Here is an 18,600-nt window from a genome sequence, read left to right as displayed (position 1 = left end):
TATGCTTGCAGTTTTTGTTTATTTTTCTGTTAATGAAGATACTGAAGGAGAGGACTTACTGCAGGTGTTATGTTGAGGGTTCTAAAGTTCCTAGCACCTAAATTCAGAAACCTCTGTTTAGTGTTAGATTAAATAGAGCTTGTCCCCAGTGTTTGAATTATTTTATAGGCTCAATGACCTTTTAAACCTCAAATTTTGCACCAATAATATACCTATCAGCCCCTGTAGTTCATTACAATACTTTTTTGCCCCTCAGGTACTAAAAATGTAACCTTTTACCCTTAGATTGGCCGGTTTTTACCCGTTTTTTTCCCGGTCCAAGGGTAAAAAAGCACATTTTGGATACCCGAGGGCTGAAAATGTAAGCTTTTAAACTTTATGGTTTTATGAGTACACTACTTTGAGGCCGAAAAGGTCATTAAGCCTATTTTATATGCTTCTTGAAGAACTTGTTTTTAGCCGAAAACATGGTTCATTTTTTATCCGTCTCAGGAACGGACTAATATCTTGGATATAATTTTTAGGTGCAAATCTGAAAATGGATGTCTGAATTCTGACATTGTGTGCAAATCTGGAATTGGATGAACAAGTAAAAGCAACACTTTAAATTTCAAAAAACTAAAATACAGAAAAGTTTAATGGTTCAGAATCTTAATGCTCTCCAGAAAAGTTTATCCCTTCCCTCCACTTTGCTCTTTCTCATCAACTGTTTACTATGGTTAGTATAGAACTCACAGGCACCTTCTAAACCAAAAGATTCTTTGCTTTGTTCTTAAAATGTTTCATTCACCTGAAAGAGCAAAGAATCCCCTTTTCTTTATCTTGCTGCTTTTCGACAAACAATCTCTTTGCTTCTGGACTGAGTTTGAGATATCTTTTGAGAGAGACGATTCTCGGTAGCTTCTTACAGCAGGGAAACAAGAGCCAAAAGTAGCATGAAGCTGTTGATTGAAGTTATAGATGCTCACAGTCTTATGCTTAAAGATGGTAAAATATTTAACAGTGCATTTGCACAAGATGAAATTCTAAATCAACATTGCAAAACTAGAACTATCCTTGAGAATCAAAATCCCAAGTAGATGCTCACAGTCTTATGCTTAAAGATTTCTTAACAGTGTGTGAATTCTTTGCTCAAACATTGTCTAGAAAGCTGATCAGGAAGCTTATTAGGTAATCCTACAAAGAATAGTTCTTGATTTCCTCTATTGTAAAAGGCACATTTTGCTCAACTCTCATTCAAAACCTTTCCCTTCAGCATCAAACACCAGCAATTCATTCCAATCTTGTCACTCACTTGCAACTGACTTAGAACAATCCGCAAAACAGATCAGCCAAGCCAGAGAGCCTAAAAAACTAAGACTACTACTAGAAAGTTGAGGAACCTTACTAATACCCCTTCTGAAAACTGTTTTTCGTCATCTGTCAGAGGCGAAATTGACTCAGAGTTACTACTATACCCAGAAGTCTGATCCAAACCCTTCTCCACCCTTTTCACCACCATCGCTATCTTCTGCAAGTCCCTTACCAGTTACTACCCTTTTCATTTATACATCTGATGAGTAGCAGCACTTTTCTTGGAAGCAGAAGCCAGAAAGAGAGCTTGCAGATATAGATATACAAGAGACTAGACAAAAAAATTTAAACATCACAAAACTGCAGCAGAATTTTGGTGGCCAGGAGTATTTCAAAGATGCAGCACCATGTTAGTCACCAGCCTCATCAAAGCAACCAAGAAAACTTTGATTTGGCAGACACAACACCACAAATTGGTGACCGGTGGATTAGTGGTGGAGCAGCATTTGGAGGAAGAGGATGGATGAACGCTGACAGAATCACAAGCACGTACGACCTAGTTGAGCAAACATATTATCTTTATGTTCGAGTTGTCAAGGCCAAAGATCTTCCACCAAGTGCACTTACTGCTAGCTGTGATCCTTATGTGGAAGTGAAGCTGGGGAATTACAAAGGAAGAACAAAGCATTTTGAGAGGAAAGTGAACCCCGAGTGGAATCAGGTGTTTGCATTTTCCAAGGAGCGGATTCAATCATCAATCCTAGAAATATTCGTGAAGGATAAAGAGATGGTGGGAAGGGATGATTATCTTGGGAAAGTTGTTTTTGACATGAATGAGGTTCCAACTAGAGTGCCACCTGATAGTCCTTTGGCTCCACAATGGTACAGACTCGAGGATCGTAGAGGAGGTGGAAAGGTGAGAGGTGATATCATGGTGGCCGTTTGGATGGGAACTCAAGCTGATGAAGCCTTCTCAGAGGCGTGGCATTCTGATGCTGCTTTTGTTTATGGAGAGGGTGTTTTGAATATCCGCTCCAAAGTTTACGTTTCTCCAAAGCTTTGGTATCTTCGGGTTAATGTCATTGAAGCTCAGGATGTAATCCCCAATGACAAAACCCGTTTACCTGAAGTTAGTGTAAAAGTTCAGGTGGGAAGTCAAGTGCTTAAAACCAAGATAAGTCCAGCTCGAACGCTAAATCCACTCTGGAATGAAGATTTAGTTTTTATTGCTGCTGAACCTTTCGAGGAGCAGTTGGTTCTGACAGTTGAAGACCGAGTTCACCCTACTAGAGACGATGTTCTGGGGATGATTAGCTTACCACTGACTATGTTCGAGAAGAGGCTGGACCACAGGCCAGTTCACTCTCGCTGGTTCAACCTGGAGAAATTCGGTTTTGGTGCCTTAGAAGTCGATAGGAGAAAAGAGCTTAAGTTCTCAAGTAGGATTCACCTGCGAGTCTGTCTAGAAGGTGGATATCATGTCCTAGATGAATCGACTATGTACATAAGTGATCAAAGGCCTACTGCAAGACAGCTCTGGAAACAACCTATTGGGATCCTAGAAGTGGGAATTTTGAGTGCAAAAGGACTTTTACCAATGAAGATGAAGGATCGTCATGGAAGTACAGATGCTTACTGTGTTGCTAAATATGGACAGAAATGGGTTCGGACAAGAACAATACTTGACACCTTCAGTCCTAAATGGAATGAGCAGTACACCTGGGAAGTTTATGATCCGTGCACTGTGATAACATTGGGAGTTTTCGACAACTGCCACTTGGGAAACGAGAAACAAGGTACCACTTCAGCAAGGGATTCAAAAATTGGAAAGGTACGAATTCGATTATCAACCCTTGAAGCTCATCGAATTTACAAACATTCATATCCTCTTCTTGTTCTTCATCCCTCTGGGCTGAAAAATATGGGTGATCTCCAGCTTGCCATCCGGTTTACTAACTTGTCGGTAGCTAACATGATATACTTGTATGGGCATCCCTTACTCCCCAAGATGCATTACTTGAATCCTTTTACGGTGAACCAAGTGGACAACTTAAGGTACCAGGCAATGAACATTGTCGCAGTGAGGCTTGGACGAGCAGAGCCACCGCTAAGAAAGGAGGTTGTGGAGTACATGTTAGATGTAGATTCCCACATGTGGAGCATGAGGAGAAGCAAGGCTAATTTCTTTAGGATCATGTCACTTCTGTCGGGGTTGTTTACTGTGAACAGATGGTTTGGGGATGTTTGTCACTGGAAAAATCCGATCACATCAGTTCTGGTACACATACTGTTCTTGATACTAATCTGGTACCCGGAGCTGATACTTCCAACTTCGTTTCTGTACATGTTTCTTATCGGATTGTGGAATTATAGGTTCAGACCTAGACACCCGCCTCACATGGATACTAAACTATCATGGGCAGAAGCAGTACACCCTGATGAGCTTGATGAAGAGTTTGACACCTTTCCAACATCTAGGCCCCAAGATACAGTCCGATTGAGGTATGATAGGCTTCGAAGTGTAGCAGGGAGGATTCAGACTGTGGTCGGAGATATTGCAACACAAGGGGAGAGATTTCAGTCACTACTAAGCTGGAGGGATCCTAGAGCGACGAGTTTCTTCATAATGTTCTGTCTATGTGCAGCTATGGTGCTTTATGTTACTCCATTCAGAGTGGTGGCCTTAGTTGCAGGATTGTACCTATTACGACATCCTAGGTTCCGAAGCAAATTACCTGCTGTTCCTAGCAATTTCTTCAAGAGATTGCCAGCTCAAAGTGATAGTTTGCTCTGATATAATAAGTTAACAACCTTTGTTTCTCTTCCTAAGCATTTGCATACACTAATAAATGTTTGATTTCAATATATTTTGAGTTTGATTTCATTAGCAGGGAAACACCACAGAGATTAATGTCTAATATATATGATTCAGGCTTGTGTTTGTAACTTTTTACTGGCCTTGATTATCTTATTTTTTCCGCGAGTAATGTTCTTTAGCTCTTAAATGTGTTTCTGCAGACATGATATATCAGATTAGTACAAAACTTCTGAAAACAACCTCACATAGTTAAACTACCCCTGCAGCCTAAAATTTATCCCTAGAGAAATCTAGTAAACTGTAATGGAAGTATACATCACCAGACTTTTCCTGTGACCATAGACTGTAGTTTGTAATTTTGTTTATGTTGTTTTCCTTGTGTCATTTTATCGACAGACAAGCGGGGAACAATAATGTGGTATCATCACATTCAATCTGAATTCAACTGTATAATATTTGAAATTGATCTCGATTTGGTGTAATGTATTATGAACATCAGTCAATTTCCGGAGGAAGAAACAAAGAATAAATCAACCCCGGAGAGGAAAATTAAAACAAAGCTACAAATTTGACTATACGTAAAAAATGAGAGAAAAATGAATGGTGAAAAATAGAAACACAGAAGAATCAACATTGAGTGGCTTACTATAAATTTGAAATATCAGGTAGAGGTGTCCCCGAAAGGAAGTGCATGACGAGTGAAAGAGCTCTTCTGGGCTCATAGCTTGGCACCTGATGCCCTGCGCCTCTGACTGTTGCAAATGTCAAGTCTCCTTCATATACTTGTGTATACCCTCCAACCTGTTCATGAATTATGACCAATTTTAGAAAAAGAAAGAAAACGTTAAGCGCCTTGCATAGGTTTAACTGCTTGAGAGAGGTTTGCTCAAGTAATTTTGGTAAAGAGAATATAGTTACCTGATCCTTAAGAAGCCAAGGATGCCAAGGAGTTTTAAGCTTAAGCTTCATGGCTTCAATAGAGTACTTAGTGGAAGTAACTGGTATCCTTCCATCTGTGTCTCCACTGCAATTAGTTCAATATTAGAATGCTTATTTTCACATGTTACAATTCTACAATGTGACATTGTTTGTGTTATCAGTTATGTATATTCAAACTTGTGTGAGTGTCGGTGTGTGTAGAGGAATGGTGTTGGAGAGAGATTGTTACCTGAATATCCAAACACGAATTCCGTTGGCAATGAACTCCTTTAGGAGGGGAATCACTGTTGTTGGACTGTCATGCCATCCTCTAATTATATCACTGTTCATATTGTGCAAAATTAAGTTGAGTTAGTGTTGGGAAACTTTGTAAACTATATTAAGTTGATGGTCATTTGAGGCTCAAGTTGGATTTCATAGATTACTGTTCCAGATACTGACTATATGCCATTTACCAACTAGATTAACTATTGGCTTTAGCAATTATCAATCTGTATGGCATGTTCTGCTTGACTAAAACTCATTATACAAATGGAGGTAGTTAAGTGAACACCAACTCTTGATATTTATATAGCTAAAACAGTGATCTAACTCTGGTTTCCTATGGATCTGCAGTAGAAATGTGCAAGGACTTAAATACCTGCAAGCTTCCCAGTCGTGATCAAGCCTGGTTATGTTGGCGTGAAAAGCTTCTTGAACATCAGGTCGGTTCATATAAGCATGCACATATATATCACTGCATGGATCTATCACACTCTGCACCAGAATGTAGCAAATTATTACATTTACTACTAAATGAAAACATCTACTACTAATTCAGATTTTATATTAGTATTTCAGAAACTAAGAACATATATATACATATTATCAACAAAAGAAAAAGAGCTTACTGAAATTCTCTTGGGCTTGGCTGTAAGTTTAGAACTAGTGCAAACAGGAGCATATATATTGTAGATATCCAGAGCAAAAGTATCCATATCAGCTTGTTGAGCTGCATCATTGCACTCTATAGTCTGTGTTGTAGCATCTGGCGAGAAGTCACAAAATTTACTAATTTGGGATGCAGTTTCATCTGAAATCAAAGCATGGCTTGCGAAAAAATCATACATCCCCCTAACATCCGTTTCATCGTTTATCACTGCATTTCCAATCTGCATTTTTTAATCATATATTTAGTTTTCTCCATTAACTTTCTATACAATTGTCTTTCTATATTTAGTTTTCTACATTAACTTTCTATGCATGAAGCCTGATGGTTACAGTGCTGCTGTGCTGTTGTTAAAAAGTCTAATAGCACCTAAACCTTCGATCAACCACCTATTTTATTCTTCCTGTCCTATTTACACACAGAAACCTCTAAGCAGCATACAGTGCATATAGGAACTGAATTACTAGGAAACTTTTTAGTGTTAAACAGATTAAATACAATCAGGCGATGAAGTCGTTACTCGCGTTAGCGTACACTTCAAACTAAAGACAACAACAGACATTTTCCCATGGAGATATTTGCTTTGATAGGCGCCATTCAAGGGCTGCCAATTAGTCAAGTATGCTTGGAATTATAGGGAAGGAAAATTTGGCCAAAATAATAATTCTTACTTTTTAAGTCACAAGCACATGTGATGTGCATATTTCCATGTGCAATGTGAGCCATAGGCAGAAAGGATTAGGTTGCAAATCTGGGCCTCATGCAGGTGGTTCAATTATTAACCAGATAATGACTTGATTGTGTCTGTCAATTTCATGCAAATTGAATTGTTCTTCCTAGTTTGCAATAATGCTAATATAATCACTGCTACAGAATCTTTCGTTTTAATTTATCGCCCTTCAAAAAAAATACGAAAATAGAAAAAGAGACTTACCAAGATGCCCTTGAGATTAATAATGGTGGCATTTGCCTTCTTGTTATAATACAGAATGGTGTGGGCAAGTTGAGGGACATAATGGCCAGCATAGCTCTCTCCTGATATGTAAAATTCTCTGTTTTTGTACTCTGGGAACCTCTCCAACCAGTTCAACAGGAATACATAATTATCCGATGCTGTGCTTTTATCTCCAAGACTTTTATAGTCAGATGAAGTATTCGAATAGGAATATCCTACTCCTGCTGGTGACTCCAAGAACAGAACATTTGCAGCTGCATACCAAGAACAGAACGGATATTAAATTACAATCATGATGTTATTTAGTATAAGATCTAGTCGGAGTTGGGATCTTTCTCTGACGCCTTAAGGTTTTAGAGGAGTTGTTACTTAACAACAAACTCCGATAACAATTACATAGAAAAAGTGAAGCACATTTTGTTAGTGCAAACACATGGTTTTCGGGTTGTACCATGATTCCATGCAAAATGATTCTGGTACAAGGTTTTGCCATCGCTGTGAACACGAAAAGGTCCAAGCTCTTGCATTGCTCCATAGCCTAGTGATGAACAACCAGGACCTGCCATCAGCCATATGCAGTTATGTGAAATGATTCAAATCAGTTACATAATTGAACTACATGTATAATTTGTGTAATGGACACAAACTATAGGCAGCACAGAAGAAGTCATGAGTTATTTTATATCACAAACATTACATTAGATTAAAATATTGCTATTTATCTGATGAATTTGTCATGTAGTACTGTCACATACAAAGAGAAAACAACTAAACAAGGCACAATACCATATGAGATGAGCACAGGAGCATGCTCTCTTCAAAATCCAGAATCATCTATCTATCCTATCTTTGCAAAAATCGAAAATCGAAACTAGTCGGTTGGTTGTGTTGGACATTACGAATTGATCAATAAATAAAAAATTTATAAATATTTAAGTCCTGGTCACAAAATTTGTTCTACCAATGGTAGTAACGCTCTGAAAATAATATTTTCCGAAAAATATTATTTTAATATATTGCACGAGAAAATGTTATCATGCTAACATTGTAACATGCACAATATTCTTAACTAATTATTTATTTATTCTTCCGCTGTCCCGCTTATTTTGTCCGCACATTAAAATTTAAAAAAATTTGCTAAATTTTTAAAATCAATATAACATAAAAATGAACGCAAATATTCAAATAAAAAACACTTATTATTATATTAATATAACAAATTGACGAAAACTGAAATTAAGTGTAAAACATGTCAAACGTCTGGTTTGAATCATGAAATTTCAATTTGATTAATAAAAAACGAGAATAAAATTTTAATATAAAATTAAAAAGTAATTCTCGTTCCCGTTAACCGGGTTAAAATCCGGTTATTCATGAAAGAGTTAAATAGTGAAGATTACCTCCATTAAGCCAAAGAAGGAGAGGAAGAGAATCTTTAGAGTGTTGAGCTTCAACAAAGTAATAATATAATGCCCTTCCAGCAGATTGATTAACAGTAACATACCCACCATACTGATTAAACTTGAGCTTTGCTGCTGGTTGTCCTGGCAATCTCTCTATCTTATCTTTTTCTTTCAATCCTTTCTGGGAAAGAATTTTTATTCCCCGCAGAATCGCGGGGTTAAAACGGTCGGAACTGGAATACGTTATTCCAGTTCCGACCGTTTTATTGAATTTAAGTCTTGTTAGATGGTTCAGAGCTTGTATTTGAGTTTTTCCATGACTTGGAACTACAAGCAATGAAAATATGAAGAGCACTGTAATGAAGAAGAAGAGTGGTAAGGCTTTTTTCATGTTTTGTTGGGTGAGGAAGGAGATGAAGTGTAGCTTTTGTGTGTGGAATACTACTGTGTGAATGGATGTGTAGATGAGAAGTGCAGAGCAGAACAGAGGAGTTTTTTATATGAATGATTGCTTGGAAAGGTGTTTTGCTTTCATGTACAAGTTTTAACAACTTAGCAATTATATATACACACACATGTATCGGTTGCTAAATAACGGGTCCGATCGCTCTAAAATTTTAAGGTTGCAGAGGAAAATCGAACTGTTGGGTTTTTCTAAGCAGCTATAACTCCACATTAGTATGATATTGTCCGTTTTGGGCCGACTCCGCACAAATTTGATTTTGGACATCTCACAAAAGACCTTATACTAATGGAGTTTTCTGACCGCTTATATTTCAGAAGTATGCCCCTCTTATAAACGATGTAGAACAATTTCTAACACGAACAATACCCCTTGTACTTTACTTTCCATGATTGATAACAATAAAAATAAATAATAATAAATAATTAAATTTAACAAATGGAGATGAGAGGACTCGAACCCGTGTCCCTCCTTAAATCGAGATCTAATACCATGTCAAGTAATTAGTTCGTATAAAATTTTTAAGATCATAGAAAAAAACCGGACATGATTTTATCGTCTTTAACACGGTACGAGTAAAGGTACAAAGAAAGTGTGACCTATGCTCCCCGGGTGTGACTATGCTATCGGACACCCACTATTTTTATCGTATACTAAGTTGGGGGTCTTCACGTACATTTCATCCTCTCGTGTACTGTTCAAAAGAATATATATCATATACGTGTCATGAAATATATCGAATATATTTAATTTTATAAATCGAATAATTTGAAGTCCGAAAGAAATAAACATACGACTGCATCCATGATCGATTACGCTTGGCATTATATACCTTCATAACATGTAGTACTGTAGTAATATAATTGCATGTTTATGCTACTATAAGCTCAGGTCAACTATACCATGTGCAAATTACTCTGATTTAGTGCCGGTTAATTTTAAATGATTAGTGACTTTTTAATACAACATTAATAACATTGTTTATTTAAATTTATACTCTAGGCTAGTCAAGGTTATCGAATGTATGTTCCTTTTGAACATTTCAAGATTATTCGATGTCCTTCGTTTTGATTCATTTTGAAAAAATTAATAAAATGGGCCATAAATTTAAGTAGGAGATGTTAATAATTACGCTAATTGAGTTGAATTCGCGCAAATATATGAATTTAGTTTACGTGCATGTTTAATTCAGATTTTAACAGACTGTTAATAATTTTTGAACAGACGTGAAAGATTTGTTGGCGTGTTTTTGTGAGATTATAAAAAGTTTTAACTAATTAAATATTCAACATAAAAAAGTGTATTTTTTTTTATCGTAAAGAACCCGCAGCCGTTACCCTTCGGATGCGTACTGGGTAAACCCCACGGGCTCATGCAATAACTAGCAAACCACCTGAACCAAGATAAACCGCATAATCATAAATTATCCTCCTGTGAAATTCAAACCTATGACCAAAAGTATAATTATCCCCTCTTTAACTAAGTGAGCCAAACCTTGCGGGCAAAAAAATGGACTAAATTAAACTGACTAAATTTATATTAATGGACCATGAATTTAATAGGAAATTTTAATAATTATGCTAATTGAGTTGAATTCACGCAAATATATGAATTTATTTACGTGAAAGATCTATTTGTGTGTTTTTGCGAGATTATAAAGAGTTTCAACTGATTTAATATTCAACATAAAAATGTGTAGAATTGATAAAATATAGACAGAGTTCATAAAATTTACATATTATCTCCGTCACAGTATTGTTGTCCATTTTACCATTTTTTTCTTGTTCCAAAATAATAGTTCAATTCAAGAATTATGATAAATAAAAAGTGAAATAAAACGTAAAAATATTGTTTTCACTGTTTTACATTTTGGAAATTATTAGTCTATTTAATTTGATTAGATGAAAAAAGTAAATTTTGATTCATGAATAAAAAACGAGATTGAGCGATATTATTTTTTATTTAGAAGAGATTCCAAAATATTTGAAATAAAGTATGAAATTCAACAAAATAATGGATTTTAAAATATTTTAAAATCAATAAATTTCAAAATCTCACGATGGAAACAAAATAATAAATATAATAGACCGAAGGCCTATGAATCTATGATAAGGGTGAGAATAATCAGTTCAATAGATTAAAGTCCTATGATAAAAGTGGAATGGGCTTACTTAACAGGCTTACTTAAGAGCGGTCATGAGGAGAAGTTTTTTGTGGATAGCTCGAGTTCAAACTCGGCTGGATTATTATCGAGCTGAATTCGAATATTTTACGAGCCAAACTCTAGTAGCTCACAAATAGTTTGACTGTGGGTTATTTATACGGAAAATGCTTGGCGTACATAATTTGATACAAAATGACATCCCAATTAAAATATTACACATCATGTGCCATACATTCTGTACAAACTTTTCGTACACAATTTTGTACACCTATCACTACTCCATTTATACCCCCATCTCTTACCATCCCGGTCTCTTGCATAATAAAGTTTCTAGTTTTTCTTTCCCCACTAAGTGAACTCAGGGGTTTTACCATTACCCTTGACCTCCGGAAGAAAGAGTTCAACTATTGTTGTTAGGAATATGTTGTGTACTTGATGATAACTTGAACAAAATACTTAGTAGATTTTATTTAAGTGATTTTTGTAGCTTTCAACAGATGATCATTTCAACATCCGTTGAAAGAGTAGCTTATGTACAATAATGTTAGTAGCACATTTCTGCATACTTAAATGGCTTAGTGAACTAGATCTTTGAGAAATGTCTAAGTCATGTTGACTACTAGATTGATATGCAAGATAAGTTGGTTAATTGTATATAGTTGATGCCTTGTAATCTTGTATAAATGAAATGGAGTTAACTGTCAAAAAGATAATCTCAACGGATGATTCACAAAGTTTCAACGGATGCTCAGATAAAGTTTCAACGGATGATCTACAAAGCTTCAACGGATGATCAGCCAAAGTATCAACGGATGATCAACCACAACTACAATGGATGATTCAATGAAGTTTCAACGGATGTTCAAATTCAAAAAGAGCAGTTGATAGTGACTTGACAGTCACATGCGTTGATTGTATGCAAATGGAATGTGGCAGCCTGTTAGCAGGATTTAGAGAACAAAGAAGCATTTTCATTTCCATGCTAAACTTAGAATATTCAAAGATGCTTGGAAAGAGAAGTGTAGAAGCATGATATTAGACTAGATTCATTTTGTCTCATTAGTTTATCTTTTTAATTATGTATCTTGGTGAAATATAAACCAAGTGTAGCAAGTTGAATTGAATTGAAGTATCCAGAAAATAGAGCAACTATCTGAGAAATAGATAAAGCAAAATCTGTAAAGAATTTCTCAATTGTTGTTCTTCAACTTGTAAGCAGCTGTATTCATTTCAGAAACACAGAGTTCTCTACCTTATATATATCTCTGGTAGAAAAGTTCAATCCACCAGAAAGTTTTTAAATACTTGTATTTAATTGCTTTGTGATTTGATTTCTATTATATTCTTATTCCGCACCATTGCAAATCAAACACAGTTATATATATATATATATATAGTAGAACTGTTCTTAAAACTAAAAGGAAGCCATAATTACATTCAACCCCCCCTTCTGTAATTCTTGTTTAGATTGTTTGGGAATAACAATTGGTATCAGAACAAGCTCTTGAAGAACAAAGAGTTTAAAGATCACAACAACTAACAAAATGAACAGAAAAGATGTTGGAGTAAAGATTCCATTTCTAGACAAAGACAACTATCACCACTGGAAGGTGAAGATGCACCTGTATCTCTTATCTCAGGATGAAGCATATGTGGACTGCATTGAGAAAGGTCCACATGTCCCTATGAGAGCTGCTATAGGAAATGATGCATCAGTCCCAAAGCCTAGAGCAGAATGGTATGATCCAGACAAAGAACAAGTCCAAAAGGATAAGAAGGCCATGCATATTCTGTTTAATGGTGTTGATAGTGATATGTTTGACAACATCATAAACTGCAAGACTGCTAAGGATGTCTGGGACACAATTTAAGTCATATGTGATGGAACTGAGCAAGTAAGGGAGAATAAAATGCAACTCTTGATTCAGCAATATGAGCATTTCCACAGTGAAGAAGGTGAGTCACTCACTGACATTTTCAGTAGATTCCAAAAACTACTGAATGCTCTAAAACTGCATGGAAGGGTCTATCAAACAAAAGACTCAAACCTCAAATTCCTTAGATCTCTGCCAAAGGAATGGAAGCCCATGATAGTCTCATTGAGAAATTCTCAAGATTACAAGGAATTCATCTTGGATAGACTATATGGCATCCTAAAAATCTATGAGCTTGAAATAGAGCAAGATGAGAAGATGGATAAAGGAAGAAAGAAGGGAGGGTCCATTGCATTAGTTGCTGAGCAAGGAAAGGAGAAGGAGATAAAGGTTGAAGCTGTTGATTCTGCACCAAACCTTAGAGTTTGTAAAGGCAAGGGTAAAGGGCTAGTAGTTGAACATAAAGATCATCTCAATCAAGATGACATGGATGACATAGATGAGTATCTTGCTTTTCTATCCAGGAGATTTTCCAAGCTCAAATTCAAGAAGAATTTTGGAGCAGCTAAGTCAAGCAGAAACATGGTTGATAAGTCCAAATTCAAGTGTTTCAAGTGTGGCTTGGCAGGTCATTTTTCTAGTGAATGCAGAAAGCTTGATTCTGGTAAAAAGAAGGTTGAGCCTGTTGATTATAAGCAGAAATACTTTGAGTTGCTCAAGCAAAAGGAAAGGGCTTTCATCACACAAGAAAATGACTGGGCTACAGATGGATTGGAAGAGGATGAAGACACAAGCTATGTCAATCTAGTACATATGGCTAAGTCAGATGAAACAAAGACTAGTCATCAAGCAATCAGGTAATCACTACCAACCTAGCTCATTTATCTAAAGCTGAGTGTCATGATGCAATAAATGACATGTCTACTGAATTATATCATCTGTGTGTTACACTCAAGTCTCTCACTAAAGAAAACAATAAAATTAAAGAGAACAATGTATTTTTAAGTGAAAGAAATAATGTGATAGAGACTCAATATATTGAGTTTGATAAATTGAGAATAGAATGCAAGATTGCTAAGGATGAACTAACTGAATTTTTAAAGAAAAAGGAGATTTTAATAAAGCAGCTTGAACGAGAACATGAAGTAATTAAGGCATGGAAATCATCTAGAGATGTTCATGCTCAAATTACTAGAGCTCAAGGTATATAATCTTTCCGTGATGAAGCCTGGAAAAAGAGCAAGGAGAAACTAGATTCTAACTTGGTAGAAGGACTATCAACGAATGTGGATTCGACGGATGATGAATTATTCTGTCGAAAGACCAAAAGGACTATCCGTCGAAAGACAAGGAATCACATCCGTCAACTGAGAGAAAGCCAGTTAGCAAAGCCAAGCTAGCTAAGTTAAATGAAAAATATGGATCAGTTTCTAAAAACTTTGTTCCAGGAGAAACAAGTCAAGTGAACAAGAACAAAAGAGTCAATATAGGTCATCTGTCTATCAAGCAATTGAATAACAAATTGGAGAAAATTGAAGTGAAAGCAGAAACTAAAAAGAAAAACAATAGAAATGGGAAAGTAGGAATTAACAAACATAACAACTACACACCTGATAAATATGCACCAAGAAAAATCTGTGTCAAGTGTGGTAGTGTTAATCACTTGTCTGTTAATTGCAAACTTGCTATGCCTACTCCTATATCTGCACCACCTTCATTTTCTAACATGCCTGCAATGCCTGTTAATGTTATGCCTGCACACAATTTGAATGCACAGTATGCTAACATGCCATTTGCACAAAATCCATATTATGTTGCATTTAGTATGCCTCAAATGCCATTTAACATACCTTACTGGAATAACATGTTTGCACAAAGTATGCCTTTTCATGTAAACCAGCCCGTGCATGATAATTCTGCAATGATGAATGGTTTTAAAAGGCTCTACTCAATTGACTAAGGATGAACTTCAAATGCCAAAGTCAAAAGAGGACTAGCCTAAGAACCTAAGAAAAAGGCTAACAAAACAGGACCTAAGGAAACTTGGGTACCAAAATCAACTTGATTTGATTTTGTTGTGTGCAGGGAAACAGAAAGAATCTTTGATATTTGGATAGTGGGTGCTCAAGGCACAATACTGGAGATTCTACCTTGCTTACTGAGTTCAAGGAAATAGCTGGCCCAAGTATCACTTTTGGAGATGACATCAAGGGTTATACTGTGGGATATGACTTGATTTCAAAGGATAATATCATCATTGAAGAGGTTGCCCTAGTGGATGGACTCAAGCACAATTTGTTGAGTATCAGCCAGCTTTGTGACAGGGGCAACTCAGTAACATTTAATTTTGAAGCCTGTGTTGTGACAAACAAGAGAAGCAACAAAGTGGTTCTCACTGGAGTGAGAAAAGGAAATGGATACCTAGCTGATTTCAACTCATCAAATGCAGAATCTGTCACTTATCTATTTAGCAAGGCAAGTCAAGATGAAAGTTGGCTATGGCACAAGAAGCTGTCCCACCTTAACTTCAAGACTATGAATGAGTTGGTCAGGAAAGATTTGGTAAGAGGTATTCCTCAATTGAAATTATCAAAGGATGGACTGTGTGATGCCTGTCAGAAAGGAAAGCAAATCAAGGCATTATTCAGAAAGAAGCTTGATTCAACAATTGAAGAACCTTTGCAACTATTGCACATGGATTTATTTGGACCAGTCAATGTATTTTCCATCTCAAAGAAAAGATACTTCCTAGTAATTGTGGATGATTTCTCAAAGTTCTCTTGGACATATTTTCTAAAATCCAAAGATGAAGCTAGTGAAATCATCATCAATCACATAAGGCAAGTTAACAATCATCCTGATCTAAAAGTAAGAAGAATCAGAAGTGACAATGGAACTGAGTTCAAGAATTCTGTGATGAAATTATTTTGTGAAGATAATGGGATCATGCATAAGTTTTCTGCAGCTAGAACACCATAACAAAATGGAGTGGTGGAAAGAAAGAACATGTCTCTCATTGAAGCTGCAAGAACAATGCTGGAAGACTCAAAGTTACCAACATATTTTTGGGCTGAAGCTGTAAATACTGCATGCTACACTCAGAATATTTCTTTGGTTAATCAAGCCAAATGTATGACTCCCTACCAACTGTTCAAGAATAGGAAGCCAACATTAAACTTTCTACATGTCTTTGGCTGTAAATGCTATATCTTAAGGAATCAAACTGATCAACATGGGAAGTTTGATGCCAAAACAGATGAAGGAATTTTTGTTAGATATGCAGTTGGAAAAGCATATAAAGTCTACAATCTTAGAACCAACATTGTTATAGAATCTGTACATGTTGTGTTTGATGATAAAAAGATTGAAGGACTGCAAGATGGAGATTTCCATGAGAGCCTCAAATTTGACAATATGGAGATAATTTGTGAAGATAGTGATGATGATAGTGATCAAGAACCAATATCCAAGGATAATGCAGAAAAGTCTACAACTAATGAAGCACATAATTCAACATCCGTCAAAAGACCAAGTGCATCATCCGTCGAAAGACAATCTGCATCATCCGTCGACAGGCAAAGAACAACATCCATTGATCTCTCAATAGGAGTTGAAAGTCAAGTAAGATCACAGTCAGAAAGAACCCCATCTTCAAGTCAATGATCCATAAACTCAGGGGGAGTTTCTGATCATCAAAAATCTGCTAATCATCAAGACAACAATGAGGCCTCTTCATCAAGAGCTAATCTACCTCAACAGAGAAAATGGACTAGAGATCACCCATTTGAACTGATCATTGGTGATGTGTCCTCAAGAGTGCAAACAAGGAAAACAACTCAAGAGAAATGTTTGTATAGCAGATTTCTATCTCAGGAAGAGCCTAAAAAGATAGAAGAAGCTCTGTTGGATCCTGATTGGGTTTTAACTATACAAGAAGAGCTAAACCAATTTGAGAGGAATAAAGTATGGAAGCTGGTACCCAAGCCTAAAGGAAAGAATTCAATTGACACCAAGTGGGTATTCAGAAACAAGATGGATAAAAATGGCATAGTTTTCAGGAACAAAGTTAGATTGGTTGCTAAGGGCTACTGTCAACAAGAAGGAATAGATTTTGATGAAACTTTTACTCCTGTTGCAAGACTTGAAGCCATCAGAATTTTCTTAGCCTATGCAGCTCGTGCCAATTTCAAAGTCTATCAAATGGATGTCAAAAGTGCCTTTCTGAATGGAGATTTGGAGGAGGAAGTCTATGTCAGTCAGCCTCCTGGTTTTGAAGATCCAAATTTTCCAGAATATGTCTACTATCTTTTGAAAGCACTTTATGGATTGAAGAAATCACCTAGAGCCTGGTATGATACTCTCTCAAAGTTTCTCTTAGAAAATAACTTTACAAGAGGTACTGTTAGAGCGGGCAATTTGGTACACGACACGTGAACACGACACAAAACGACACGAAAAATACGAATATGAGTTTTGATTTTCGGTACACGAAACACGAAAGTACACGAACACGAAATTACACGGTAAATTTAGTGTCAGATATGGGTTTTGATTTAGGTACACGAAAAGTACACGAAAGTACATGAAATATGTTATATATGTTTTTTATATTTTTTATATATTAAATATATATATATATACATAATATATACTACTTAACATAATATATAATTTTAATCATACATTAATTAAAATATTGTACTCAAACAAGTGGGAAGGTTGATAGTCGGTCAACACAAAGTCATATATAAAGCACCATTAGGGTTTTTCTCTCACAAGTCACAAACCACACCCGCCTCCTTTTTCACTCTGCCCTCCGCCTCCCTCTTTACAAAACCCTAAATTGGATAACATGGATGATCTCATAGATAAGGTAATATCAACGTTTATTTAATTGTTTTCATGCCTTAATTTGTTAATTACTCAATTTTTTATATACGATTTGTTACTAATTTGTGTTAATTTGCAGGGTTATCAATCTCTAAGCGAAGATGAAGCTGATGTTTTGGAAAATGTTCCTACTAAGAATCCTACTACTGAGAATCCTAGTGAAGGTTCTTCGAAGTTCAAAAAACAACCGGCTACCAAAAGAAAGAGATCAAAGGTTTGGACTACGTTTGACCTCGTCACTGGAGCTGATAAAATAACGAGGGGAAGATGCACAAAGTGTGGTTACATGTGCATCTATGATTCAAAAACTGGTACCGGGAACTTGCTGAAGCATCAAAAGGTTTGTGTAGATACCAAGGATATTAGGCAGATGGTCTTGTCTAGCAGCGAGGGATCTATAACATTGCGCAACACATTGTTTGACCCTCAGGTATTTAGAGATTTGATTACCAACGCTGTCATTAAGCATAATTTGCCACTGCACTTTGTAGATTATGAAGGCATTAAAGATACCTTCATCTATGCACATCCAAAGTCTACTTTAGTCAGTAGGAACACCTTGAAGAAAGATATTTTATCTTGTTATCAGTTTGAAAAGAAAAAAATGTTTAATATGTTACAAGACTTTGATGGTAGAGTAAGCCTAACCTCTGATTTGTGGACATCGGTTGCTACTGATGGTTATATATCTCTTACTGCGCACTTTATTACATCTGATTGGGTTCTGCATAAGAAGCTTCTGAATTTTTCTTATCTTCCATCACCACATACCGGTATTACCATATCTGAAAAAATTTATAAGATGTTATGTGAGTAGAATATTGAGTCAAAACTAGGATCCATTACTTTAGATAATGCTTCTAGTAATGATTC

The 18,600-nt window shown here is 36.1% G+C and overlaps 2 protein-coding genes across 2 annotated transcripts; one reads left to right on the top strand and one right to left on the bottom strand.

Annotated features, from left to right (window-relative positions):
* The first annotated feature begins 1,080 nt into the window (after positions 1–1,080).
* Positions 1,081–4,268, top strand: LOC141668533 (FT-interacting protein 1-like). The gene has a single exon (XM_074475437.1). The coding sequence runs from the start codon at positions 1,691–1,693 to the stop codon at positions 4,085–4,087; it is 2,397 nt and encodes a 798-aa protein (XP_074331538.1). The 5' UTR covers positions 1,081–1,690; the 3' UTR covers positions 4,088–4,268.
* A 272-nt stretch (positions 4,269–4,540) lies between these two features.
* Positions 4,541–8,877, bottom strand: LOC141668534 (serine carboxypeptidase-like 40). Its single transcript, XM_074475438.1, has 8 exons — positions 8,334–8,877; positions 7,385–7,492; positions 6,913–7,187; positions 5,941–6,201; positions 5,691–5,806; positions 5,280–5,372; positions 5,030–5,135; positions 4,541–4,912 (listed from the first exon to the last, which is right to left on the bottom strand). Exons 1-8 carry the CDS (start codon positions 8,725–8,727, stop codon positions 4,757–4,759), a joined length of 1,509 nt encoding a protein of 502 aa, XP_074331539.1. The 5' UTR covers positions 8,728–8,877; the 3' UTR covers positions 4,541–4,756.
* Positions 8,878–18,600: the final 9,723 nt, after the last annotated feature.

Source organism: Apium graveolens, chromosome 6, assembly GCF_009905375.1.
Source record: "Apium graveolens cultivar Ventura chromosome 6, ASM990537v1, whole genome shotgun sequence".
Classification (NCBI taxonomy): domain Eukaryota; kingdom Viridiplantae; phylum Streptophyta; class Magnoliopsida; order Apiales; family Apiaceae; genus Apium; species Apium graveolens.
This window is presented reverse-complemented; position numbering and strand designations above follow the sequence as displayed.